This window comes from Cyrtonyx montezumae, unplaced genomic scaffold (assembly GCF_038088225.1).
Source record: "Cyrtonyx montezumae isolate F1298 unplaced genomic scaffold, pur_monq_1.0 scaffold_5, whole genome shotgun sequence".
Classification (NCBI taxonomy): domain Eukaryota; kingdom Metazoa; phylum Chordata; class Aves; order Galliformes; family Odontophoridae; genus Cyrtonyx; species Cyrtonyx montezumae.
The window spans coordinates 12,181,703-12,209,209 of NW_027072056.1; the positions used below are offsets into that span (position 1 = coordinate 12,181,703).

The 27,507-nt window shown below is 54.4% G+C and overlaps 4 protein-coding genes across 6 annotated transcripts; all 4 read left to right on the plus strand.

The window, feature by feature from the left end:
• Positions 1 to 1,605: 1,605 nt before the first annotated feature.
• LOC136056020 (platelet glycoprotein V-like) lies at positions 1,606 to 6,099 on the plus strand. Of its 3 annotated transcripts, none has more exons than XR_010622906.1 (2): positions 1,606 to 1,754; positions 2,663 to 2,859. XR_010622906.1 is itself a non-coding variant. In XM_065747966.1 (2 exons), the coding sequence occupies exon 2, from the start codon at positions 3,930 to 3,932 to the stop codon at positions 5,856 to 5,858; it is 1,929 nt and encodes a 642-aa protein (XP_065604038.1). In that variant the 5' UTR covers positions 1,606 to 1,754; positions 3,904 to 3,929; the 3' UTR covers positions 5,859 to 6,099. The 3 variants fall into 3 exon arrangements, 2 of the variants coding, with proteins under 2 accessions (XP_065604038.1, XP_065604037.1); XM_065747966.1 differs by lacking the exon at positions 2,663 to 2,859 and adding an exon at positions 3,904 to 6,099; XM_065747965.1 differs by lacking the exon at positions 2,663 to 2,859 and adding an exon at positions 3,904 to 6,099 and having other exon boundaries at positions 1,606 to 1,732.
• An 8,093-nt stretch (positions 6,100 to 14,192) lies between these two features.
• Positions 14,193 to 18,111, plus strand: LOC136056319 (leucine-rich repeat-containing protein 15-like). Its single transcript, XM_065748446.1, has 2 exons — positions 14,193 to 14,237; positions 15,321 to 18,111. Exons 1-2 carry the CDS (start codon positions 14,234 to 14,236, stop codon positions 17,018 to 17,020), a joined length of 1,704 nt encoding a protein of 567 aa, XP_065604518.1. The 5' UTR covers positions 14,193 to 14,233; the 3' UTR covers positions 17,021 to 18,111.
• Positions 18,112 to 18,781: 670 nt separating this feature from the next.
• Positions 18,782 to 21,121, plus strand: LOC136056320 (carboxypeptidase N subunit 2-like). The gene is made up of 2 exons (XM_065748447.1): positions 18,782 to 18,912; positions 19,309 to 21,121. The coding sequence occupies exons 1-2, from the start codon at positions 18,901 to 18,903 to the stop codon at positions 20,941 to 20,943; spliced, it is 1,647 nt and encodes a 548-aa protein (XP_065604519.1). The 5' UTR covers positions 18,782 to 18,900; the 3' UTR covers positions 20,944 to 21,121.
• A 37-nt stretch (positions 21,122 to 21,158) lies between these two features.
• Positions 21,159 to 27,236, plus strand: LOC136056318 (leucine-rich repeat-containing protein let-4-like). The gene is made up of 2 exons (XM_065748443.1): positions 21,159 to 21,734; positions 22,005 to 27,236. The coding sequence occupies exons 1-2, from the start codon at positions 21,496 to 21,498 to the stop codon at positions 24,541 to 24,543; spliced, it is 2,778 nt and encodes a 925-aa protein (XP_065604515.1). The 5' UTR covers positions 21,159 to 21,495; the 3' UTR covers positions 24,544 to 27,236.
• Positions 27,237 to 27,507: the final 271 nt, after the last annotated feature.

Below are 27,507 nucleotides of genomic sequence, written 5' to 3' on the forward strand. Positions count from 1 at the left end.
ACTTTACTTTGATGTATTAGGATTTGTAAATAAACTGATTTTTAAATATTATTTATACACATACTTAAAGGACTGGTCTACCCAGACAAGAAATTGCTAAATAATACATGTTGCTTTTTAGAAATAAATTGCAAGATCATTAAATGGTATATCCCTCAGGGTTATTTTTAAAGGTTTTCTTTCTTCCCTTCAGATTTAATTAGCAGTTTCACGTAATGCAGAACTAAATCTACTGTAGAAAGAAAATGCTGCGAACGACGCTCAAGTAGAAGCAGCTCAAACACCCACACGACTCAGTGTCCACATTCACTGTACCTTTAAACTGGGAACTTCTGCTGTTGCACTTTTGAAGAAGTTGTTGGATTTTTAATTCTATTTATTGTTTTTCCTTGTGAAGGTTGCGCTGAGCAGTCATCCCAAATTGGGTAAATACTCCTGTGCTGCGTGTGTGTATACAGTATAATCCCAAGCAGATGTGGAGTCCCTTTTTTTTTTATTCTGTCCTGCAAACATTTAATGCTTTTGTTGGTCATCACGAATTGAAAGAGCTGAAGTTCTGTAGGATTTCTCCCATGAAATTCTGAATTGTAACCTTAGGTTTTTGTATGTCTAAGGGAAAGCTGTGGGGATTTGACAGTTTTAAAGTCTTGAATATGTTGATTTTATATGGTAAAGCTTCAGGTTTTTAGATCTATTTTCAACAAACTACATCTTCTTTGATAATTATGTGAGCCAGAAACTGCTCAGTTTGTCGTGAATTCCTCAATCCTAATACAGATTAAAAGAATCATCATTTCAGCACTCCCTCGAAGCTCAGCTTCCTTTTTATTTTTAAATCTGAAATGATTCTGCATCTTTGTATTTAAGATATGTATTGCTGCTCTAGAATGGTACCCTGTCAAGAAGCATACATAAATAACTGTATAATAAATTGTAAATAGTCTTGTAAATCATTTTTGTGACTGAAACTCTTTGAAAATAAAATTAAAATGAACAGATATTTTAACTCTTTTCATTAGTTTCATGAAATTATTTTTAATCACTCATTATACAATTAGATCTAATATAGAGCATTCTGAAGAGTGTAGGCTTACTCCTTCTGATGCCATGAATTTATCCTGTTCAGTGCCTTTAATCCTTGAAGCTGGGAGCAGTGAAGTAAGTGCCATGTGCTGGTGGTGTGTGTGGTAGTGCTGCTATCTGATAGGGTGACAGTGATCTCAGTTTCACCTGGTGACTTATGAAAGCCACTCAAAAGCCAGACTTAGAGGTGAGAGACTCATTCCCACCCTCCCTATCCAGATGGTCTTCCTGGCCTTTGATGCATGAGAAGCATTACCTTAAAAAGACTTATGTGAATGCTCCTAGTTGTGAGCTGTTGCTGTTGTCACAGTCATCTTCAGAAAAACAGTACTGAAGTGAAGATATCTTTTCCATCTTGCAGCTCACCCTCTGTTCAAATGTTAATATTAACAGTGCATGTTGTTTTCAGTTTGAAAGACAAGGTGTTTGAAATGCCTGGTTAACAAAGGACTTAGCTTGAAATTGAAAGTTTCTGTAATTAAGATGTTGCTAACTTACAGCTTTTCTCTCTTCAGAATCTTTCAGGCTTTAGGTTTTGTTGGTCTGTGACTGTGGAAGACCTGAAGGAAGAGCAGAAGCCAAATGGTCAGCTCTGTTCTGCTTAGCCAAAGCAATCCTCACGTTGCTTTGACTCCAGTCCTGCGTGAAGGTAAAAGAGCAGCCTTGTGGAGGTGCATATCGACTGCGTTTGGTTGTTTGAAATGGCTGCATTTATTGCTACAGAATCCAATGGATCTGTTTAATAGACTGCTGTGAAGTGTCTGACAAGTTGGGAATTTCTTTCCAGTCATAATTAATGTTGAATTCAGCTTTCTGACTGACAAATTTGCATTGTGCTAGTTTAGGTGCACACTCTGCTGGCACAAGTATCTTGTGTTGTTGGATTTGTTGAGACTTCGGATTTTTCCCATTTCCTGAATGGTCACAACTTCTCCTTCAGGAGTTGAATACAACCTGCGGAAATTAGTTGCTCCAACAGCTCAGTGTAGGCAAAATCTGCTCTAAAGCTTGAAATGTTCATTTGCTTTTTCACAGTAGTTAGCAAATGTGAGTGAAGTTTTGTTATCTAGAGGGATGCATTTTGCTGTTTCACTTTACATTTCCAGAGTGGAGTCGTCTTGAAACCTGACTGCCTGCTATGCTCCTAAGAAGTTCCTCTAAAAGTCAGAGAAGTTTCCAGGGTACAGTTCAAAACTGCTTTCTTCCAAGTTCCAAATGAATTTGTGGATGAACGAGGAAGTTAGCAACCATAATAGATATGGACAGTGGTCATTGCAATGTGAGATAGGATTCCCAGATTGTATGGGAGCTTCTTGTTTGACATTAAGAAGAACTTTGGACGTTTGGTATCTTGATGCTTTTTTTCCCCCTGACTTACTGTGTCATTCAGAGAGGTCTGGAGAGCCCAGTGAGAGCTAGCTTTGCAGCACCACGTTGCCGGTTGATAACACTTTGTGCCATCTGCTTTCCTTCTCTAGGAAGAGATGCTAATTTTACCAGTCTTCAGTTCCCCGAACTTAACCAAGAGGTTTTTTTTGTTTGTTTTTTAATTCTCCCTGTTACTCTTTCTTTGACACAGCAGCTGGTTTCGATCGATAGTTTTATGCTCTTGTCAGCGGTTCAGGCACAAGAGAAGCTCAAGAGAAGCACACGAGGATTTGAGGCTGCTATCCTCCCTCAGCCCTATTTACTCCTTTTTGAGTGATCAGGTTTGTACCCATGTCTGTTGGTCAGGTCAGTTTGAGTGAGCTTCATCCACATCCCTTAAGAAACAGAAATAAGATGTGGGTGTGCTGGGATGGAGCTCTCACCTCTTAGTGTTCTAGTGCTGAAGACTGGCATAGTTACAGCAATTCTGGAGATGTCTGTGGCAATCTCAGCTGCTGCTCCTTGTGTGCTGCAGCCATTTCCTTGGCGTTCAGGTTTCTGATGAACTTGGACTTGTTGATTGCGTTAGGAGAGGAATTATAAACTGTGAAGGGTTTCTGTTTGACTTAGTCTTTTAAATATTATCATTACAGCTACAGTGGTTTAGTGATTGCTTTCCTGTTCCCTTTTTGTTTGGGAGTTGATGCAACTTTCAGAGTTTTGGGTATGTTTCAAGCAGATCCACCTTCAGCTTTCTAGCTAAGGTCCTAACACTTCGTTCCTTTCCTTTCATTATTTATAATACTTCTGGTAATGCAGAGTAGTGTTAAGCTGTTGAAGTGAGCCTTGCTGATTACTGCCATCCTTTGTCAGATAAGCTCTTGTGTATTTTCTCAGAAACTGCCTGTTGCTTCTTGTGTGTTCTTGAACTTTTCCGGGAAGCAATCACTTCCAAGTGCTGAGAAGTGCTTTTGCAGAGCTGTGTGGTGTGTTGAATTTGGCCATATGATACTGCAGGACTTGTAGGATGCCCTTTTTACCTTCCGTTATCTATTTTTGTATGCTAACAGTATACTTCTAGATAACCTACAATAAAAATATTACTGGCACAGGACTGTCTGATCTTTCTGTGTACAACTTAGCGTGATACTTTTCAGTTCAAATAAATGTATGTCTTTTGGCTATTTAAGCAGTTCCATTGTGATTGTCATAAGCTTTAGTTATCCGTAACTGGTACAAATATTAATAAGGAGTACTTGATGTACAGAAGAGCTTTATCTGTACTTGTCAGTGTAAGCTGAACTCCTTTGAAATATTTGCAGGCAGCAGCAATAGATTTTGAAGTTCATTTTCAAGCCAAGAGAGATTTCAGATGTTATGGTATGTTCATACAGCTTTGTCTGCTAAGTTACCTATGATCAAATCCTGACACGCTCTCATCTCTTGTAACAGCTAATGTTTCCGGTGCTTTGGCAAGAATGTTGGTGATTCGTTTGTCAGTGGTGATCAAGCTTTTCTTCCACCTGGATGCATCTTTTTGTCCTGAGAAATGCGACTGCTCTATCGAAAATGCAATTCATTGCTCTGGTCCTCACATAAAAGACCTGGAATTGTTAAATCTTCCTTGCAATATGACAAAAATTCACATAACAAACACTAACGTAACCTACGTGCAGGATGTTTTTTCTGGCATGGGAGAACTGCAGCATCTCGTCTTGTCTTCAAACAGTATTGCTCTGATTTCCCCGGTGGCCTTCAAAGGCTTGAGAAGGCTGAAAGCCCTCACACTGCTGGATAACAAACTGGTCGAACTTCCCCCAGAAGTGTTCAATGACACTGTACACCTTCAGCAACTGATCATTGAGAATAACAGGCTGAAATCCATCCAAGAGAATCTGTTTGACAGACTAGGCAGTTTGGAGGAGCTTTTCTTGAACAAGAACCAACTGAGAGCACTTCCCAGTGGCGTGCTGAAGAAACTTGCCAAACTCAAAGTACTGAATTTGTCAAGAAATTCTTTGGCAGCGCTGCCTAGAAATATATTTAGTGCATTAACTAAGCTTGAGAAGCTGATGCTGTATTTTAACAGGCTCTCCTCAATAGAGTCTGGTCTATTTGATAGCCTGAGGGAGCTGCTGGAACTCTTTCTGCATTCCAATGGCATTCAGTCTATTGCCCCTGATGTATTTCATCACCTTCGTAAACTTAGAAGCCTAACGCTCTCCAGAAACAAGCTTGAGATTTTGCCCCCTGGGCTCTTCCTGCACTTGCGTGATCTGTCTAAACTGACCTTATATGGGAACCCACTGAAGTCTCTTCCAGAAGTGCTGTTTGGAGAAATGAGGAATCTTGGTAGCCTGTGGCTGTATCACACAAAGCTCTCAACGATACCAGATTTTGTGTTCAGTAACTTGACAAATTTAGAGCTGCTTGTGCTGAGTTTTAATCCAGAGCTTAGTGTTCTTCCCGAGAATGTATTCAGTGGTCTGAAAGAACTGCGGGGCCTTTCTCTGCATACAAATAATATTTCCAGTCTGCCAGAGGGCATCTTCCAGAGCCTTCAGAAGCTGCAGAACGTTTCCCTTTTCAATTCCAGGCTTCACGTTCTTCCAAGAAGCCTCTTCCATAATCTCAAGCACCTTCAGAAAGTTTACCTCAATAGTACTAAGCTGCAGTCTGTTCCCGGAGACCTTTTTACCGCTTTACCTGAGCTGCAAGAAGTCTTCCTTGATGACAACCCTTGGAAATGTGATTGCAAGATTCTTGGCTTCCGAGAATGGCTCCAAAAGAGCATGGAGATAGTAAAGGAAGCACAATCCCTAATGTGTGACAGCCCACTCTCATTAAGGAACGTGTCTCTTCTAGCTCTAACAGATCACCACCTGAAGTGCTTGCCAACCACAGCCATTACATACCAGAAGTTCAAGTCAGCTTATTCCCAGACTTTGACTTCTCTTACAGTGAAGCACTTGAAATCCTCCTGGGAGACGACTGTGACAGCAGTGTCTGACATAGATACCAGTGCACCTACATCAGTTCCTGTTGCAAGAGCAACTCCAGGTTTTACCTATCCACACGTTCAAGATGTTGAAGGCTCTGGCTCTCATTTCTTAGATGTTCCAACCCAAACTTCTTCCAACATCATAGAAACCAACAGCATCAGAGGAACAGTTCTAGCTACTCTTGCCCAGTGGGATGAATTACCTGCTCACAGGAGTACTGAGCCCTATTTTCATACCAAAACTGTTTGTTGTCAGCTATTCTTGTGTGTTCTCAGTTTGGTTTTAGCACTCCAGACTCTCGTCATTGTGCTCAGCCTGTATGTGGTGGTTAAAACCAGACATCTCTTGTACTCCAGAAATGTTCCTGCTCAGCCTGTAGTTCTCATAAAATTTGTAAAACAATAGAGAATGCCACTCAAAGAAACGTTGCTCTCAAAGCATTTTGAGCATTTGGGCAGTTCGTTTGGTTCAGATACGGCTTATGAATCCTCACAGCAAGAACCGTGAACACCTTGCCTACACAGCATAATGAAAACGTGCTTTTATATACTTAGTGTTTGCCAAAAGTGATTGTAGTCACTGTACATCGCAATACAAAGCACAGATGGAGAACTGAGACAAAATCTGTGCCCAACTCCACACAGCTCTGCCCTTCGCTCAGTGTGCTGCCGCGTTCCTGCACTGGATCACGGTCCTGTCCTGGACAGGGGACATAGCTCACTGCTGTGCTCGCTCTGCTTCTGTGGAAGTGGCCCCTCCACATGATTGGTTTGTGGGAGACAGCTCTCTGCTGGCAAGGAAAAAATGCACGGGGAGGTTTACAGAGGGGCACGGCTGTAACTGTTGTTTAAAGGTTGCCTGGAGTGCTCCAAATATTATTATGCCTTACGCTGCCTGCAGTGTTTTGTGTCCTTATTGAGAAAACAAATGGTATTTTTGGGAGGACGTGGTGGAAAATAGCTTTTAAAAAGAGCAGGAGGGAGAGGGAGGAGTGGAAGTGAGGGGGGGTGGAATGGTGTGATGCAAGTGTTTTTGGTTTTGCTTCCTATTCTCAACCCCAGTGCAGGATGTGTGAGGAAGAAGGTAATGTCCATTGCCATGTGAAGCTGATAGTCTTCCTCTATCTTAGAGGAAGGTAAGGTAGATGCTGGTCTGGAAGTACGCTCTCAGTGCATTCTGTTGTTTGTTTTTGAGACTTTGGCACATTCCTAAAGATTCAGCTTCGTACCAAATGCTTTCAACCCTAAATTTTGACGGCCCTGTGAAGAGCATGGGACAGCTTGCCACGTGTTGCAGTGTGGCTTGAAATTGGTGTGCCATGCAGATGCCCAGGGCTCTGCAGTGTGGTGGCTGAGGGTCAGCGGGTGCCACCACCTGTTTGGAAGCTGGCTGGGCAGCTGCTGGCCTTGTCCCCACTTACAGCATGGAACTGAGCTGGTCTTTGTTGGAATCACCAGCGTGCAGCCGTGAGAAAGGCATATTCTGTGTCAGTATGTGGTTCTCATTACCCAGGCTTGCTCCCCGACTCCCAGGCCTTTCCAAGCCTTTGATATGCAAAGGCAACTACTAGGTAATAGCATGGCTTTGTGTCTTGGAACTGAAATACTTATAAATATGAATGAGCTGAGTATTCTAGTTTACAGGTAGACTGGTAGCTCTCAGACAGTGGGTACTCCTTTGGTAGCTCTTGTTTTTTAGTTTTTATCTGGATTGTGTGATTTAGCTTGTTCTTGAAAGCTCTTCCCTTGTGCTCAGAAGCTGGGGCTGGATTAAAGGGCCCCTGGGTGCGAGGCCCTTTGCTCTAGGAGTCCCGTAGCCTGGTTGTTGAAGCAGGGGTATTCTGGGCAGCCTTGAGATGGCACTTAACAGGCCTGAGGTTGTATTGGCATTTGCTGCAAATTTGTAGCTTGTTCTGTGTTGTATGTTGCTCTAGGCAATGAGAATAAACTGCTGCTGGTGTGGAGTTCCTCTTGTAGGCTGTGAAAGAAGGCAGTGTGCTTCTGTAGAGTTAAGTAACCACCATCTTGCCTGTGATGTCTACCAAAATGTAGTGAGTCTGGCAGTAGCTAGAGCTGCCTCTGAAGGAGGAGCAGCGTGACTTGCTGGCATGAAGCAGGCTGGGTGGGACTCACAAACAGAAGCACCGCGTTTTATTGCAGTGTCGTTAAATGAGAAGCATGAATGCTTTACAAGTGGTGGTTCTGGGCTGTTGCTAGCACTCGGAAGGAGGCACTTAACACAAATTTAGTTCTTGTTGGACAGTTGTACTGACCACTCCGTGCCTGCCAGCTGCAGGGCTGGCATGGAAGTGCCACGCACACATCTGTGTAGGGCAGCAGGGCATGAGTGAGCAATGGGTGAGCCAGGACCCTGCGTGGCTGGTCGCTGTCTCCCATGGTGTGGCACGAGGGAAATGGGCTTGCACTTGGACACACACTGATTGCTAAGAAAAGGCAACAAGTTTAATTGGGATACAGCAGTGGTGCTGACTTATGGCCGGCTCTCTGCATGTCCAGACTGCCGTGTGGGCAATGTGCAGAGCAGCAGGTAAGCAGCAGCTATCTATTGAGCCTTCCATTGGCCACCCCAGTCCAAAACCAGGCCAGCTCTACCTTGGCGTGTCTCCCCTGGCTCCTCGGCTGCAATTGCTGTGCTCTGGCACGTGGAGGCTTTGGCACGTTGCTGTGTACAGTGAGGCACTAGGAGGACGATGATCTATCTTTGCATGCTGTCATCGGGCTTTCCCCACTCCTGAGCCAGACGGGGGAAGTGAAGTCAGCAGACAACAAAGGGCTGGAGCAATGCGGCGTGGGGTGTTCCACCGAGCCTTCCTTTCTTCCCTGTGATGGAGATGTCATGTTTTGTTCTGCCTCTGATTCACCGCTTGTTGACCAGTATGGCTCAGCCCTTTCTGGAAATCTCTTCTGGTCTGGAAAATCAGAGGAAATCCTTATTTACATCTCACCTCCGTCCACCGTGGAGAAGGGGCTCTCCAGGTCAGCATCACACAGACGCAGCAGGTGGCAGGCAGCAAAGGGCTCCTGGGGAAAAGCACATGACAAAGTCTTTCCAGCAGCAAGGGCTGCGCAGGAAAAACGTACGGCAAGGTTTTCCCTAGCCCTGCTGCTTCTTCCTTACATCCAATCTAACCTCTCCTGGGAGCAGTGGGGTGGCCCATCATGTCCTGTATGCTGATTTTTCCTCCTCCTGACAGGTCACGGGCTGCACCTTGCAAGCCACCAAACCCATGTGCTGCACTGTGACATCTAGTGTCCTCTGCCCTTTCCACCTCACCTCTGCCACATGAGCTAGGGGCTGTTTGAGGACTTCATTAGCACTTGCAGAGGTGACTCTCTGAGTCCCACTAAATGCACTTGTTTGGAGGCTGATCCCTCGGTGCTTTACCATCATCACAGCACAACTCAGAGTGTGGCTGTGCCTGTCCATCCCAGCCCTCGGGCATCGTCAGGAGCTGCACCTCGCATCCTGCTCCTCCCCATCTCAGGAGGAAAGGAGCAGCTGGGTGGTGGCAAACGTGCTGTGAGGCTTTGCCCACAGGACCTCCAGCAGTGCTCTGGGGTGGGAGCATGTGTGGGAGCTGCCTGAAAAAGCAGGAGCATGGGATCCTCTGGATGACATTATGGGGAGTTGGCCATGTGTCTCCCCCAGGCCACAGACAGCACATCTCACCACGGGCAGCTGATTCAGCAGCTGTGATATCAGCGTGCAGCATTTCCTAGGGATTACAGAATGGAGATGGAGCCAAAGCCACGTGCCCATGGGATCAGTGCTGGGGTTGCAAATATTTATGAACTCTTAAGTGATGAAGAGGCCTGAGACTTCATCCAGAGATGGGCAAAATGTCTATTCTCAACCAGAACCTGAGTTTACATCCCCTTGCTGGGTGTTCCTGGGCAGATGAGTCTCCCCACAGCCTAGTGTGTGGGATGCACTGCCGCGGCCCTGCTTTGCTGCAGGGAAGAGTGATCCCAGCTGCATCTGCCACAAGGTTGGGCCTCCCCTTGAGCAGTTGCTGCTGCAGGATCCTTATGTTTTGTGCCTTTGTTTCTCTCAAAGGATAAGAGCCTGGAGCAGGGAGCCGGGGAGCAGCTCCACAGCCTTCTTTCTGAGATGGGGATCGGGATGGGACTGGTGCAGAGTGAGCCCCCCAGCCCTGCTCCAGCCTGCCCCACTCGGACCAGTTCTTTCTGCTTCGGGTTGTTGCTGCTCACAGTGGATTTGGCTGCAGTCCCTGCATTCCTTCCATCTAGCGCTGCCCTGAGCCTGGGCCAAGCCCTGCTGCTATCGCTGCGAGCAGTGCTGTGCAGCCCGACCAGCCAGGTCGGCCCTGCTGGAGCTTGTGTGCGGAAATGTTGGCCTTGAGGGTTTTGAGTCCTGCTCTGAGGGCAGCCCTGCTGTGTGCTGTCCTGGAGGGATCTGTCTCCCTGGCTAAACCCTCGCTTCAGTGCCCATGAATTCCCTGGAGTCAGGACCTTTGCCCAATCCCTGGGGCAGATGCGGGTGGGCTGTCCTGTACAGGAGCATCCCTGGCCCTCCATGCCTCAAACTGCACTGGTCATGGTGCCTGGTCCTGGGAAGGAGCTCTCAGGATGGAGCTCTTACAAAGGGCAGATGGGGGTTGGAGAGAGGGCTGTGGGTGACTCTCATGTGAGGGGAAGGCTCAGTATTCATCCCCAAGGGCTGAGTGCACTTTCCTTCATCCCTTGACCCCATTCCAGCCTACATATCCCACTGCTCAGCAAAGCTGTACAACTCCAGGCTGGAGCACTGGGGGCAGGCATCCTTCCCAGAGTCCAGTGCACGGCCCTCAGCATCGCTTGGGCTGGAAGGGACCTTTGAGCCTGCCTGGCCCCAGCCCCTGCTGTGGGCTGGTGGTCCCACCCAACCTGGCCTTGGGCACCTCCAGGGATGGGCACCCACAGCTCTCAGGGCAGCAGTACCAGGGCCTCAGTGCCCTCTGCATAAAGAATTTCTTCCTAATAGTTGTTTAGATTGCCCCTCTTAGTTTTAAACCGTTCCCTCTTGTATCACTATCAAAAGTGTAAAAAGTTGTTTCCCTTCCTCCTTGTAAGCTCCCCTCAAGTACTGGAGGGCTGCAGTGAGGTTCCCCCCCCCCCCCCCTCCGCCCAGCCTTCTCTTTCCAGGCTGAACACCCCCAGCTTCCTCCTCCCCTCTGCATAGGGAAGATGCTCCAGCCCTTTGGTCATCTTCGTGGCCCTCCTCTGTGTCCCTCTGGATGGCATCCCTTCTTTCTGCTGTCAACTGCACCACTCAGCTTGGTGCCCACAGCAATGTGGCTGAGGGCACGCTCAGCTCCACTGTCCAAGTCCTCAATAAAGACATTGAAGAGCACCAGTCCTGTGACAGAACCATCGGGGGCAATCTGTTTTCTTTTACTGTGAAACAAAATAATAATTTAGAAACCAGATATTTTTCAAGGATACTGTACAAAAGGCACAGAGGCAGGAGTGAGATGACTAGTGCAACATGTGGTTTTCCTCCAGTATCATCTGCGAGATGTCATCCACCTGATTCAACTCAAAGTCGGTATGGTGGAGATCCAAGTTGGGGATGGTGAGTGAGAGAAGCTGGCTCGTGTTCATGCACGAGTTTTTACTTTTCTCTGTAATGCTGTTTATGTTTCCTTCCTCTGGGTCCCTGCAAGAAATCTGTGCCTCCTGGAGTGTCTCTGAGAGCAGCTCTGTATCCTCGAGTCCATCAGTTTACCTTCCTCCTCTGTGGACCTTTCCTGCCTTGCTTTCTGCTCCTGCAGCTTAGCTTGGCAGTAACCTGTGTATTTTTTGTTCCAGCACTGCCTGTTCCTGCTGGCTTTTCAAGAACTCTGTTTTCAGGCAGCAGTTCCAATGCCCAGTTTCTTCCACCTTGCACCTGAGCAAATCCTGCTCCGCAGAAGTATTCTTCAGTTCCACTGCTCTTGTCCTGCTCCTTTATATCATCCTGCTCCTGTGTGCTGAGGATCTGCAGTTCTCTGCTTCAAGAGTGTCCCTCCTGGCGTGATGCACTGTTAGCAGGGCTGCTGTCTGGATAGGACAAGAGGAAACGGTTTCTAACTAAAAGAGGGGGAGGTTTAGACTAAATAGAAGGAAGAAGCTGTTCATGAAAAGGGTGGTGAGGTGCTGGCACAGGTTGCCCGGAGAGGTGGTGGGTGCCCTGTCCCTGGAGGCACCCAAGGACAATCTGGATGGGGCTCTGAGCACCTGATGGAGCTGTGGGTGTCCCTGATCAGGTTGGACCTGGTGCCTTTTAAGGGTCCCTTCCATCTCAGATGGTGCTATGATTCTGTGATCTCTGCTTCTCTCCACCCTGCTCCTCCTTCCTTTGTGCAGCTAGCTTTGGCCCCACACCCTGAGCCCCTGGGGGGGGAGGTGGATGCTATTCAGAGCAGGGAAGGCAGTTTGCAGGAGTCAAAAATACCCGGGGCTGTCCCTTTACTGTAGAGAAGAGGCAGGGGGAGGCAGCTGGAGGTGTCCACTCCCTCCACCAAGTTCCTGTGGGTTCTGCTTGTCAGGAGCACATCCCTGCATCCCTCTGCAGGCCAGGGAGACCCCAGGACCGCAGATTGGTGGGGGGTTGGGGTGGTAGAGTGGTGTAGCTGCTGGGCTGTGCAGCGGTGCTGTGTGGGTGAGTGCGGTGCACTCAACTGGTTGGCGGATGAGTAATGCTCTCCTCCGGCCAAGTCCACAAGCTGCTAAGTTTAGCAGTGATTTGTATTTTTCCAAACTGTCTCCAGTCCCTTGATGATTCAGAGCAGCTCAGATTTGCTGCACCCACGGCCTCAGCTGTGTGAATGTGCTGGGAGGGGGCCAGCACGGATGCAGCCGGGACTGTCCCAGTTCTGGGCTGTGAGACAGAACATAGTGACACCACATTGTTGGGTCTTGGGGGTACCAGGGGATGAGCACCCCTTCCCTGGCTGCCTCTGCTCCTCTCCCTTGCCTGTAACCAGGGGCTGCACGGTGATACCAGCCCCTGCCCAGGCTGTCCCTGCAGGCATGTCCTGGGGCTGCTTCCTGAGCAGCATGCCCTGCAGCATCCTTCCAGCAGGAAGGGTTTTGGTGGGATGCAGTCACGTTCTGCCCCAGCCCCACGTGTGCCATCTGCATCCCTGCTGGGGCCATGCTGCTTGGAAGGTGCTGAGTGTGACGTTACTCTGTCAGCCTGGGTCCGGAGCTGTGCTTTTCCAGCCGTGCTGGGTTTTGATTTCTGTGTGCCCGGAGGGTGGCTCAGAGTGGGCAGCAGCCCAGCAGTGCTGGCAGGGGCAGCTGGAGCTGGTGGACCGGGCAGTGATAAGCCCAGGCTGGCCCCGCTGTGTACCAGGGCTGCAGGGCAGGTCCCAGCCACTGCCTGACCTCCGGCTGCATCGCTCATGGAAGCAGGGAGTTTATTTTGGGAATGGCATCTCTGGGAAAATCTGCTGCAGCAATGGCATGTGAGGTAAAGCACTTGGGGGCAGCGTTTTCAAAATGCCTCTTTTCCATCCCAGGGTTTCGCCTGGGCGCAGGGGATGCTGTGAGGGCAGAGCTGGGTGCTCCCCCTGGCAGGATGGGGACCCACACCCCCTGGCACATCCCACAGCAGCCAGGCCCCACGCTCATCTCCCTGGGAACACCCACCAGATGTGATGTGGCAGTAGCTGCCGGCAAGGTCTCGCTCCCACACTCTTCTCATGACTCGTGTCTGCCTGCAAACTGCCCTCTCATCTCTGTAACCTCCACAGCCCACTTCCCCCATGTGCCACCAGCCCTGCTGGCATGGCACGCTGCACCCAGCACCCATGCTGTGCCAGGCAGTGTGATCAGAGCCAGCGCTGTGTTCTTCCCATCTCGGGCAGCTCATTAGTGTGTCTGGGACCTGAGCTGCTGTGGAAGCGTGGGTGGGCTGAGACGGGATTAGGGACAGCTGGGAAGTCCCACTGCCCCGTGGTTAGCACGGGGCTGCTGCTGGCTCAGAACAATGCTCCACACGTGTTGGTTTTCCCATGGTGTATCTCCCAAACCTCTGCTTATGGCTGCTGCTGGCCCAGGCTGCCTCGGAGAGGTGAGCATGGAGCAGCCAGGTGGGTGGTGGGGCTGAAGGAAGGGCAGGGCTGGGTGTGGGGCTTTGTGCCCCCCCCCTCCTCACTCTCCGTGGTGCTGGGCTCCATCACCATGTGCCATGGCTTGGAGCTGTGGAGCGGAACAGTGGCTGTCTTCGTGGGCACCAACCCCCACATGTGGGTGGGTGATGCTGGGGCATCTTAAAGCTGCACAGAGCTCAGAAGCACAGCACACCCCTTCCTGCTGTGGCTGGGGAGCCTCTGCACGCTGCTGTGGGGGGGCTGTGCAAGGCTGCAGGTCCTAAAGGGGCTGCAGTGAGTGAGATGGGTGCTGTGATGCACTGAGGCAATGTTGGCAGCAGCAGGGCAGGATGGTGCCCCAATGAGCCAGGGTCTGTGTGCCTGGGGCTGCAGGGCTGAGCTGACGTGCACAGCGTGTTCTCAAGGCCGACTGCTTGTCTTCAAGTGAGAGAGGGTTCACAAGCAAGAAACCAGCCACTCCATCTCCGAGTCAATCCCTCTGTTTGCTGAGGAAGTGCGAGCTGGAAGCTGCTGTGCTGCAGTGATTTCCGTAACCCCGCCGCTGCCCCTGTGCTGATTCATTGATTTGGACGGGTTATATACTGGGAGGGGAAGCGTGAACCGCACTCGGCGCTCCTGCCAGCACAGAGCTGTGCTCGCTCAGTGCTCGCGGCCGCAGGACATGGGTAAGTCTCCCCTCTGCTGTAACCCACTAAGGTGGCCCTGAGGCCCCAGGGGACCCCCGGGGCAGCACTGAGGGGTGGGGGCATTGGGGGGTGTTGCGTGCACTGTGCAGCTATTGGTGAGTTGGAGGTATTTGTCCTGAGAGGGTTCTCCAACAAACTGAGCGTGGATTGCGGGAGCTGATGGAGTTAGGTGGGCGAAGCTTCTTAAATAATAACCCATAATGAATGTGGAAGGGGGGACGGAAATTCAGGGGGCCTGAGGTTAGAATCAATTGGATGCTGAGGGGTTAGATGTTCATCCCCTTGGTCTGCAAGCTTTTGTCCCTAAAAAGAGAAAGGGAGGTAAATTGCTTTCAGCTGTCTTTCCTGAACTGCTCTCCAGTTGGATGCTCCGTGAGCTCACTTACAGGGAGTGACATGAGCTGTGCTTTTGATGTGCAAAGCATTTGGTGGAGTTTATAAGCTGCTTGCTATAAACAAAACTGTTCTGGGATGCAGATTGTTTCCATATGTGAGCCATAAGCCGTTCTGGTTACAGAGGGCTCCTCCCTCCCCACCAGCAACAGGCGCTTCCCTGCACTCCTGTGCACTCCCAGCCGTGCCTGGCTGAGCCCTGCTTTGTGCCTGGGAAGTGTGGGTTTCCTCCTGCCATGTGCCACTGGGAGCTGCCAGCCAGGCACAGGCTGCTGCTGTACCCGTGGGTGGGCTTCCAGGGTGAGAGGGAGGGGAGAGTGTCCTTGGTGCAAGGTGATGGCACAGCAAAGCCCTTTTCTTCCTGTGGCAGTCCTGGGCTCTGTTGGTGCTGGTGACCACTGGTTTTAGGCTCTCCACCTTTTGGGGGTGCTGGCAGACTTAGCAGCACTGGGACCAGCTCACCAAGCTCACTGCAAAACAGGAAACCATGCTCCCAGCTGCTGGAGGAGCAGGGCACGCAGGGGATGCCACTAATAGCTGTGGTGCGGCAGCGAGGCACTGGTTCTGCCCTGCCTGGCCCAGAGCTCCCGGGGAGGAGCGTGTCCGGCCCTGGGGGGGGCAGCCCCCATTCCCGGTGGCGCTGAGCCCCCTCCTTTCTTTTCACTGCAGGCCCCATGGAGCAGGGAGCTTGGTGGCTGCTGCTGCTGCTCGTGGGCTTCCACTCAGCCCGTGGGCAGTGCCCGGAGCAGTGCCAGTGCGTCCGCACCGCCCAGGTGGAGTGCTCCGGTGCCGGCATCACCGCCGTCCCCAGCCCCATCCCCGCCAACGCCATGACCCTGCAGATCATCAACACGCGCATCACCGAGCTGGGCGAGGCGTCCTTCGGCAACGCCTCCCTGCTGATCGGGCTGCGCATCGAGAAGAACGACCTGCGGCGCGTCAGCCCGGACGCCTTCCAGCACCTGCCCGACCTGCGCTACCTCAGCCTGGCCAGCAACAAGCTGCAGGAGCTCCCGGTGCAGGTCTTCCAGCCCCTGGGCAAGCTGGAGTCGCTGCTCCTCTCCAGCAACCAGCTGCTCCGCGTGGAGCCCGACCACTTCGCCCACCTGAGCAACCTGAAGGAGCTGCAGCTGCACGGGAACAACCTGCGGGAGCTGACGGAGGGGCTGTTTGACCAGCTCGCCAGCCTCACCAAGCTCAACCTGGCCCGCAACAACCTGGACCGGCTGCCGCCCCGCGCCTTCGAGCGGCTGCCTCAGCTGCAGGTGCTGCGGCTCTACGAGAACCGGCTGCGGCACATCCCGGCGGGCGCCTTTGATGCGCTGCCCGAGCTGCAGGAGCTGGGCCTGCACCAGAACCAACTGGAGACGCTGTCCCCGGAGCTCTTCGTGCACAATGGGAACCTGCAGAAGCTCTACCTCTCCAACAACCTCCTCACTGCCCTGCCCGCTGGCATCTTCCTGCCGCTACGTGCCCTCTCCAAGATCACCCTGCACGTCAACCGCCTGCGTGACATCTCCCCGGCCGCTTTCGGCCCCATGCCCAACCTGCGGGAGCTGTGGCTGTATGAGAACGAGCTGGCCGCTCTCCCCGCCGCCGTCTTCAGCAACCTCACCCAGCTGCAGCTCCTGGTGCTCAGCAAGAACCAGCTCCGATCGCTGGCTCCAGGGGCTTTCCGGGGGCTGGGTGAGCTGCTGGAGCTGTCGCTGCACTCCAACGCCCTGCGCCGGCTGGATGCCGGGGTGCTGGGGGGAATGCCCAAGCTGCAGAACATCTCCCTGCAGAACAACCGCCTGCAGACGCTGCCCCGTGGCCTCTTCGCTCCCACTCCGAGGCTGCAGCACATCCAGCTGCACGCCAACACCTTGGAGAACCTGCCCGCCGGAATCTTCTCCCCGCTGGCTGCCGTGCGGGAGGTGAAGCTGCACAACAACTCGTGGCGTTGTGACCGTGCCATCCTGCCCCTGCGCGCCTGGCTGGAGGCCAACCCCAGCAAGGTGGGTGAGATCCCCCCGCTGTGCGCCCAGCCGGCCCCGCTGCGGGGAGCACCCATCGCTGGGCTGTGGCAGGACCAGCTCCCCACCGCCCTGCCCAGCACCCCGCTGCCTGCCCGCCCCTCCCAGGAAGCATCGCCATCGGGGCCCTCCGCCACTCTGCTGGCCACCCCTGGGTCCCAGGAGGTGGAGGAAGAGGAGGAGGAAGGCAGGGGGTGGTGGGGGCTGACACGCACGCAGAGTGCAGTGGTGGGGGCCGTCATCGCACTGGTGTGCGTGGCCCTGCTCTGCGCCCTCGTGGCGCTGGTGGTGTATGGCTGTAGGAAGAAGAGCCACGTGGTGCTGATGAGGATGAAAGCTCCTAATGAAGCCTGATCTGCCACGGACCCCAGGGGAGGGACCAGAGCTGGATGGGACAGCATCACTCCATACGCCACGTTCCCCCTGCTGCTCTGCTTCACTGTGTCCCTGCTCTGCAGCAGGGTGTCAACCATGGGTGCTCTGTTGGCTGCCCTGTCCCCAGCCCCTTCTGCCTCCATGCTCAATGTCTTCCTGGGGCCAGCAGCCAGAGTACAGGGTGCCAAGTAGCAGAGCAGGGAGCCGCAGCCTGGCCACAGAGCACTGGGACTCCCCCTCCCTCACCTCGTCCCCTCCAGCCCCACCTGCTGCCTGCAGCCCCATGCCCTCAGCCTCAGCCCATGCTGAGGTGTGAAGCCATCACACGAGGCCAGATCTGAGCACACGCCCTCACCCCAAGCAGAGCCGTGTGTGTCTTCGTAGCTCACCCCTCCAGGGCTGGGCTGCCTCTCTGCTTGGCTCCAAGCTCGGCGTGCTCCCTGGTGGCACACCCCAGTGACTTGGCCGCGTCCACGCTGCCCTCCCTGCCTGCAGGCAGTGCGGCAAGAACGGGGCATCCTCCTCTGCCTCCAGCAGCATCCTTGCCCTCACACGCCTGTGCTTCCCATGCCGGCAGCACGGCGGGGCTGCGTGTGCCCTGAGCATCCAACAACCGCAGCCCTGCCCGGCACAGCCGCACCCTCTCCTCTCCCTGTTCCCAGCCCTGAGTGTGCCCACTCTGTGCCTGCTCCTGCTTCCTGCTCCCAGCCTGGATGCTGCTGGTGGCACAGCACAGGAGGGCAAAGCCCTGCTCTGCAAGGCACGGCTGTGGTCGGTTGGGCTGCGCTGTCCCAGTGGCCATTGTGTCTCCTCCAGGCAGTAAGGCACGGCCACAGCTCCATGTGTGGCATGGGGCCCTATGGGGTACTGTACTATGGGACAGGGGCTGCAGTGGGTGGTGGTGATCATGGTGCTCCAGGATCCCGTGCTGGCACAAACAACAGTGCCGTTGTGTGTATGTGATGGGATGGATGCTCTTCTGAGCTGAGACCTGAGCAACAACTTCAAACAGGACTGTGCCTCGGGGCCATTCGGTACTGCTCTGTGACTTCCCATTAAAGCACTGTGGTCCAAATCCAAGAGCTGTTTGTTTGCTTCTGTGGCAAGAGGCACCTTTGGTACAAGCCAGGAGGGAGAGGAGCTTTGATTCATGCCTCCCTCAACTGATTCCTTGGTGGTGAGAAAAAGCCCATGCAAGCTTCTGGGACAGGGTGATCGTGTTGTGACTGCACAGCCTGGCTGGGCTGGGGTGAGGGAGGGCTCAGCCATTCCATGGCAGCACAGTGGCCCTTGGAGGGCTCACTGGGACCTTGGCAAGCTTCCTGATGGCACTGCTGAGAACCTTGCAGCCCTCTGCGCAGGGCAGGGCTCCCAAGGGTGCCTTCACCAGTGGCTCTGCTCTCTGGACCATACCACGATGGCCCTGAGATGATCCCCTTCACTGGGATGTTGCTCTGCATCGCTGTGCTGTGCCAGTCCCCTCTCCTGGACAAGAAGCTCTCACCGGTCTCATGTCTTGATGAGACCAATAGAGCCCAAGGACACTCCTGTTGGGCTGCTGCATGTGGGTGTGCTGTGCTTGGTTTGGGCCCAGTGCCACCATCCCAGGTCACAGCTGGGGCCGCAGCCCTGCACCCCATGTGCATTCACCTCTGCTCCCCGGGGCTGGGCTGTTTTTTGGAGCACTCCAAGGACATGGGTTGTTGTTGCCGATAAGCAGACAGACAGGGGCAGCTCCGCCCCAGCAGGAACGTGTAGTCAGCTGCCTCCACATCCGCCCCAGGACACATCTTCCCTTCTCAGCGAGTTTCACTCCTGGCAGCAGGCTCAGTGCGTTCCCCGCTGCAGTGGTCCCTGCGATGCTGCTCTCGGTAAGTGGCAGCTGTGGGCTGTGGGGCTGGGGGAAGGGGTGAGGGGCAGGTGGGCAGTGCTGGAACCACGTTGGGTGTTGGGAGGGAAGGCCAGGCCCAACGCTGCCCTGCAGCATTGCAGTAAGGCCAAGAATCCTCCCAGCTGCGGGCACCTGCAGGTGCATGTCACTGTGGTGCAGCGGAGTTCCCGTTGCAGCTCTGCTCAACGTGAGCACAGCATCGTGGGCTGTTCCAGCTCAGCCCTTGCACATGTGCAGGCACGTGCCCTCAGCTCAGGCTCCAGAACTTTATTGCAAAAGGAAGTGGTGTGTGGGCAATTAGGAACACAACTGCTCGGCTGAGCGCAGCGGGCCCCGCTGCCCTGCGGCGGGGGCTGAGCATGCCCTCCTCCTGCAGTGCAGTGTGCTGCTCCCCGCCGTGCTGGGGCTGGGGGCCCTGCTGGCATGGGGGCTGCCCCCACCCTGCCCCCTGCCCTGCCAGTGCTATGGCCGCACCAGCGTCTTCTGCTCAGAGGAGAGGATGAGGGAGATCCCAGCAGGCCTTCCTGGCAACGCCACGCAGCTCTTCTTCGTGGAGACGGCCCTGAGCCGCATCCAGAGCGGTGCGCTGGGCCCCAGCACTGCCCTCACCAAACTGGTGTTCATCAACAGCCGCATCCAGGAGCTAGAGCCCGGTGCCTTCCGCAGGCTGCCTGCCCTGGCTGAGCTGGAGCTGTCAGGCAACCCGCTGCCATCCATCAGCCCGCGGCTGCTGGAGGGGCTGCCCAGACTCACCGTGCTGTCCCTCAGCTCCAACGCCCTCCACTCCCTGCACCCAGAGCTCTTCACTGCTGTGGGCAGCCTGCAGGACCTACGTCTGCGGGGAAATAGGATCGAAGCACTGCCCCGTGACATCTTCCATCCGCTGCAACGCCTCCAGGCCTTGGACCTCTCGCAGAACGTGCTGGCTGAGCTGCCCGAGGGGCTGCTGGCCCCGCTCACTGCTCTGCGCGTCCTGAAGCTGAGCGACAACATGCTGGCACGGCTGCCTCCCCGTGCCTTTGTAACGCTAATCCATCTGGCCGAGCTGCGCCTGGATGGCAACCAGCTGGTGGAGCTGCCGCCTGCTGCCTTCGCTGGGCTGACGGGGTTGAGGCGCCTGCAGCTGCAGCACAACAGCCTGGACAGCCTGGCCCCCACCACCTTCTCTGGCCTCGCCAACCTCACCTCCCTCAGCCTGGAGGGGAACCGCTTGGCCCAGCTTCCCGCTGCCCTCCTGCAGGGCACCCCGTGCCTCCTGCACCTCTCACTGGCCCGCAACCGCCTGCAGACGCTGCCCAAGGGCCTCTTTGCCAACCTGTCAGCGTTGCAGAGCTTGGCACTGGAGCACAACGCGCTGTCCCACCTTCCCACTGCGGCCTTCCATGGGCTGGCAGAGCTGACAGCACTGCAGCTGGGCCGCAACAACCTCTCCGTGCTGCCTGCTGGGCTGCTGGATGAACTGCCCCGCCTGACATCACTGGGGCTGGAGCACAACCGCCTGTCCCACCTGCCCACGGGCTTCTTCAACGGCAATGAGGAGCTGGTGCGCGTGGGGCTGGAGAGCAACCCCTGGGTGTGTGACTGCCGCCTCTCCTACCTGCTGAGCTGGCTGCAGGCGTTTGCCGAGCCCCTAGTCCACCTGCAGGCCACCTGCACCGGCCCTGATGCCCTCGTGGGACGGCCCCTCCTGGAGGTGACCCTCCAGCCACAGGTATGTGCTCGCCACCAGGGCTGGGACGCGGTGCCTGGGGAGCACGCACCAGGGCAGTGCACCTACAGCAACCCTGAGGGCACCCTGCATATATCCTGCAACGCCACGAGCTGCCAGCAGCTCAGCCTTCGCCTCCCTCCTCCTCCTTCTCCTCCTCCCGAGGATGCAGCAGGGCTGGAGTCTGAGTACCAGGGTGACTGGGTGCTGCGCTCCTCCTGCGGCACGCTGCGGGTCAGCATCCTCATCGCGGTGCAGGATGGAGAGAAGGACGTGTCACCCGGTGTCCCTGCTGCGCCCTAGGGCAGGGCAGTGCCCCGGGGTCAGCGGGCTGGTGCTGCGACAGCCTGGGGAACGACGGCACGTCCTGCTCTGATGTCCCCACCGTGGTCACCGGCCCCAGGTGAGGGACTGCTGGTATTTATTCACCCAGCCGCGCGCTCCTCGTGTATTTCAACTACCATTAAAATGTAGATACGAATCACTCGTGTGCAGCCATTTCCCGGTGCGGAGAGTGGGAAAACGCGAGCAAAGCGGCCGCGATCGCGTGGGGACGCGTCGGGGCTCCCCGGTGCCGGTGTCCCGCTGCCTGGGCACGCTGCTGGCTGCCGGATTCGGGCGGGCACCCGGTCCCAGCTGAGCCCTTCGCCCCGACGGCGCTGCGGCCGTTCCGCGCCGTGCGGTGCTGCGGCTCCACCTCGTGGCCGCCGGGCTCCGACAGCGCGGGGAGAGGAAGGGCTCTCATCGCTGTTACCAGCTGAAACAAACGACTTCGAGGCAGCGCTTTTTAGCTACACCAGCCACTTCTTGAGGAAGGAAAACTGTGCTGGTCTGGAGATCTTTGGGCTTCCCTGGATGTGCGTGGCCAAGTGGTGCCGGCAGATAACGCGCGGGAGCACGCCGCATCCTATCCGGGGGTGCCTGGGCTGCTCCCTGCTGTGCTGGGCGTTATCTCCCCCGGCAGCCCCAAAGCCAAGCCCTGTGCATGGGCCGCGGATAAGGAGCTTCCCCCAGGTGATGGGACCCTTTGCCCTGTGCCTCACTCCCCGCACAGCGCAGCGTGCCGGCAGCTGGACTTGTTCAGGAACGTTCAGGTATGTGACACGAAACACTTGAAAATGTGCTGGGAGGGGCGGTCCTGGGGATCTTCTTCCCTGCGTCCCTGATCCTGGGACCACTTCTGATCTCTGGAGGTGTGCTTGTGAAGGCTTGCAAGTGGCTGGTGCTGCCGATGCATGGGTGAGCTGTTGCCCCGCTGAGTATTGGTCTCTTTCTTATATTGTGATATGTGAACAGAAGGGTCCTGGGAACTGAACACGCATTTTGTTATTCTTCATAACAAACTTTTGGAACCCTTTTTCCAGGACGATGAACCAGCATTTTCTTTTCCTTTTTGTCCTCTTCTTTCGTCCCCACAAATGCCAAAGTCAGACCCTGGGCGCAGATCCGTATGAAACACCCAAGGATTACCAGGAGGTCTACAGGGGGTCCAAAAATGATGTCAAAGAGATCCCAAAGACTGCAAAGTCCTTCATTTCAGAGATGATCTTTGTGCAAACCAGCATCACTGCCATAAGGAAAAGCGCCTTCAGGTACATGCCCAACCTGACCAAGATTTTATTTATTGGCAACAATATCAAGACAGTTGAACCTGGGGCCTTCGATGGTTTGGAGAAACTGAGGGACTTGGAGATCTCTGGCGCCTCCTTAGAAGAATTAGCCGTGGGCACTTTCCAGAATCTTCCAAGCTTGCAGAGGCTGGAGCTGAGAGACAGCCACATCAGGCACATCCCCAAAGGCCTGTTTGAGGGGCTGGAGAATCTGGGAGAGCTGTCCCTGCACATCAACGCGATCCCTTCTCTTCCGGAAGATATTTTTGATTCCCTTGCCAATCTAACGTTTTTGGATCTGGCTAGGAACAGGATCACTGCTCTGCCTGGAGATGTCTTCAGCAAACTGCCCCAGCTGCAAGTCCTCCGGCTGTATGAGAACGAGCTGCAGGAGCTGCCAGAGGGGCTGCTGGACGCTCAGCGGGGGCTGCTGGAGCTCAGCCTGCAGAGGAACAGGCTCAGGGTGCTGTCACCCATGCTCCTGAGGAACCTGACCTACCTGGAAAAACTCCTGCTAGACAACAACCTCATCAGGGTTCTCCCACCCCAGAGCTTCTTTGGTTTAAATAGATTGAAGCTGCTGACTCTAGGTTCAAACCACATTACGGAGCTCTCCTGCTGCCTTTTTGACAGCATGCCACACCTCTGGGAGCTGGACCTGAGCAGGAACAGTTTAGTCGCTCTTCCGGATGGCATCTTTGTCAACCTTACGTCTCTAGGCAAACTCATCTTGTCCCACAACCAGCTAGCAGCCCTGCCAAAAGGGGTCTTCACTGGGCTTAGCAAGCTCTCAGACCTCCAGCTGGACACAAACCAGCTCTCCGCTCTGGATGATGAGGTCTTCGCTCCACTCCCAAATCTGAAAACCCTCAATCTCCGAATGAACCAGCTAGAGAGTATCCCCCAAGGACTCTTGGACCCCCTGAAGAGGCTCAGCTCACTGTTTCTCAGTGGGAACCCATGGAGATGTGACTGTAATCTCTGTTACCTGCACAGCTGGATCCAGGGCAACAGTGAGAAAGTCAAGCTGTCCTCTCAAGTGTCCTGTAAGACTCCAGCTCACCTGGCAGGGCAAGCAGTGACATCACTGAAGGAAAACCAGTTAATTTGCCCAGCTACTCTGCCTCCTTTAGCTTCTTTCTCCCCATCTCTACTACTCACCTCCACATCACCACAAGGGATGCCACTCTTGCTGCCAGCTGAAGCCTTACCCACTGCAGCACAGTCAACACTGTCATCAGTGGCCTTCCCCATTAAGGCACTGCCAACCATGCCATTGCCTGTGGCCACCTCCTTTGTGTTGCCAACTACGCCAACAGAGAACTTCATCACTGCTCCTTCACCAACCATGCTGTCTAAAGCCTCCATCATCCTCCCATCATCAACCACAATGCTCAAGATTTCTTCCACTGCTCCATCACTGCACAAGGCCTCCATCACCACCCCATCACCATCTGTGCTGCCTGAGATCTCTATCACCACCCTACCACCAGCAGCACTGTCCAAGATCTCCTTTACCACCCCATCACCATCTGTGATGCCCGAGATCTCTACCACCACTCCATCACCAACAGCGCTGTCCAAGATCTCCTTTACCACCCCATCACCATCTGTGTTGCCTGAAATCTCTATCACCACCCCAACACCAACAGTGCTGTCCAAGATCTCCTTTACCATCTCATCACCAACTGGGCTGCCCAAGACCTCTGTTATTTCCTCATCAACATCCATGCTACCCAAGATCCCCACCATCACCCCATCACCAGCAGTGCTGCCCAAGATCTCCGTCACCAACCCAGAGCGTGCACTATCCACTCTAGGTCCCACCACCTCACTAATTCCAACCACTCTGTGGGCAGCTACCACCCAACAAATGCCTCCTGAGCTTCCAGAGCCCACAGAGAGACTAGCATCCCCTGTTCCCCCACTGAGAGGCCACACAATCCCCCAGCCACCCTCCGTGACTCCAGGTGGGCATCACCTCAGAGACTTCTCCCTGCAGGCCAGTCCATGGCACTGCCGCATTTCCATTGCCCTCGGGCTGGCTGTGCTGATGCTGCAGGTGAGTGTCATGCTGCTGGGGGTGAAGCTCACCCTTCTCCTCTGCCGTGCTGCCCATGGCCATGACCACCCAGTGCTACCAGTGAGGCTGCTGAGTGTCCAAGTGCTGGATGCCGCACGCCCAGGCCAGGCTGCAGAGCCGCATCTCAGCGGTACAGACCCCCAGGGGCGGGCATCGCAGGATCCAGGAGGTTTTGGGGTCCCTCCCAGGCAGAGCCTGGAGATGCTGTGAGCCTGGGGAGCACGGTGTCACGGCCCGACGGAACCTTCTGCCAAGCGACACTAGGTGGCATCCCGACACAGGCAGTGGCTGCCCGTGGCCGTCCGAGACCACCAGGGCCAGAAGGCATCGCCCTGAGGTGCTGCAGACTCTGCTCCAGGGCCAGCTGGGCTCCTCCTTGGGTCTGCCACGGGGTGCCCACTTCGGGGCACGGGCTGGAGACTGGTGAGGATCCTGCCTTCCCAATTGCTGGAAGGTTCCTGCTTGGTGCAAGCATCCCAGCAGCTTCCCTGCATGGCATCGCGGGATGTGCCAGCAGTGGTATGCCTACAGAAAGCTCTGACCTCTTCCTGCACTCTCAGCTTTGTCCTCGCTGATATTAAAGCCTCCCCAGCAGCTCTACTGTGCAGAATCGGAGCAATCCATTTCATCCCAGGGCTGGCTGTCACGTCAGTGAGGATTTTCCATCACCCACTGCAGCATGGGGGGCCCAGACGGTGCTGGCAGTCAGAGGATGGGGCAGCAGCAGGACTGCACGTTGTCCTGCAGGCAGCAGCATGCTGAGAAAATGGAAATGCAATTGTAAACCTTGTGTTCCAGACCCTGCAGCAGCTTCTTGCTCCCACTGTGCCAGAGCAAAGCAGGGGATGGTGCTTCGCATTAGGGCACATACCTGTGGCTGTGCACTAGGGACTTGGATATCCGCTCTGCTGAGCCTGTGCAGTGTTACTGCTGCTCAGCTGCTCCTTGAAGTCCCGACGGCTGTGAAATACGGGAGGGAGTGCAGGGCAGCACATCTGTGTGGGACAGCGCAGCCCCAGAGCCTGGCACTGCGCTAATGAGACGCAGATGAGGGAAGAGAGTGTGTTTCCTGGCAGCCCATATGGTCTCCACTCCGTGCTTGATTTAGAGGGTTTGAAAGCAGGGCCGGCTGCCGGGGATGGCAGGGGGGCTCCTTGGGTTTGGGGATATTTAATGGCCTGGTGCAGCCTAAACAGGGAAGTGCTTGGGGGCGAGATTAGCACAACATAATCACATCTTAAAAGGTCTTCGGAGACACAAGACGAGTCTGCTCTCCTGTTAATTATTGTTATCCATGAAGATGGGGTCAGGCTGGAGGTGTTTGCCCATGGGTCAGACAGCAGCACCCCTACAGCTGCCCTCCTGTGCCCAGTAACATCCCAGCAGGACTGTGCCTTCCCAGACACCCAGCACACCTCTGATGGCCAGGCACCAGGAGCCGCCTGTGGGCTTCGGGCAGGGCGAGCTCAGCACACCCTCCTGGGGCTCTCCCAGAGGGGTGGAAGCCGCCTGTTTGTTTAAGGTGCAAAGGAGCAATGTTAATCTGCGGCCTGTTTGTATTTCTTCCGAGTGCCCGTGTGTGAGTGGAGCAAGGATGGGGTCTCCCCCTTGTGCGGGGGCACGGCCGCGCTGTTTGAAGTGGAGGTGAGAAAACACGGCCGGGCAGATGGAACCTGCTTTGGGAGTGAAAGATTTTTTTCGGCTATTTATGATAATTAGTGGGAAACGCTCCTCAAGCGTTTCAGATGATTCTGTAATGAAGTTGGGCCCAATGTTCCCGCTTTGTTCCCGTGGAACCATTAAAAATCCCCTTCTTTGGCCGCCTTAATGCAACGCTGAAAAGGCACAATGGCATAAAAGTGGCCCTGGGCAGGGTGGAACGCCTCCTTCCCCCATGAGGCAGAGCCCTTTGGAGCCGGGATTTTCTGGGCTGTAAACCCCGGCGTACACCGCTCTGCTCCAGTGTGACAGGAGTGAAGCTGCTGTGCTCCCACACAGAGCCCCAGAAGCAGTGACAGCATCATCTCCGTGGGCTCCCAAGGAGAGGTTAAGGGCCAGAGTGTTGCTCCCCACGCTGCCTGCCCCGGCCCTAATCAAGTCCTCGCCCTGGCCCGTGTCTGAGGCTGCTTTCAATGTGGAGGAATTTGCAGACAAATTTCTGCCAGCAGGACGCTGGGGCTCTGCTGCGTGGCAGGATAAAGATCACTGCTGCCCCATGCATCCCAGTGGACCTGGGGCTGTCATTTTGGGCAGTGTGGGAATGGGGCAGGAGGCTCTCCGAGCGGGAGCTATTCTTTCCCCCAAGATAATGCACAGCGACACAATGAGCCCATCTGTGAATGGCTGCGACCATTACCTCTGCGCTCCTTAGTGCGGGCCCTGAAGTGCCACTTGGACTGTGATGCCTTTGCCAACGCTTGTGTCCCTCCCGGCAATATTTTGGGGCAAATATCTCCAGAAACACAGCACACTTCCTTTGGGCACTGGGGTACAGGCACCTCCTGGCTTAGTTTGCAGGCAATGGTGTCACCACAGGAACCCTCCGTACCCAGCAGTCCCGACACGTCATTCCCTCCTTTATTTTATTCCAGCGTTATTTCCTCCCCCGTGCCGGGCAATGGCTTTCCAGTAAACCCTTCTCCAGCATCTGGGTGCAGGAGCCCAGGTAGAGCCGTGAGCGTGAGCCTGATCCTTCCCACTGCGGGCACACAAAGCGGCAGGGCGCTGACCCCGCGGTGCCACCGCTACCTGCTGCTCACCACAATGGCCCCGCGGCAATGAGAAAGGGCTGGGAGCATAATGAGGCCGTGAGCACTGCTCTCTTCAGAGAGCCGAGTCAACTCCCCAGGAAGAAAGGAAGAAGGAAAAAAAAAAGGGGGAGGAAAAAAAGACCCCCCCTCCAGCCCCCCACCCCCCCCCCCCCTTGGATAATAAAGAAGTAACAAATGAAGAATGAAAGCCTATAGAAGGCGTCTTAACCCAGTGAAGAAAAAAAATGTCAACATCTGTGGAGCTGTCTGCAAAAACAGACCCAAGCCCTAATGAATACCCTCTAGAAAAGGCATTCACTCGAGGAAAGGCAAAAGGCTACATTTTTCTATGGAGGTATAAAGATTTTGATGAATCTGCCCTTTCCCTTTCCAGTGCAGTTGAACCAAGCGCTAATGTTCATCT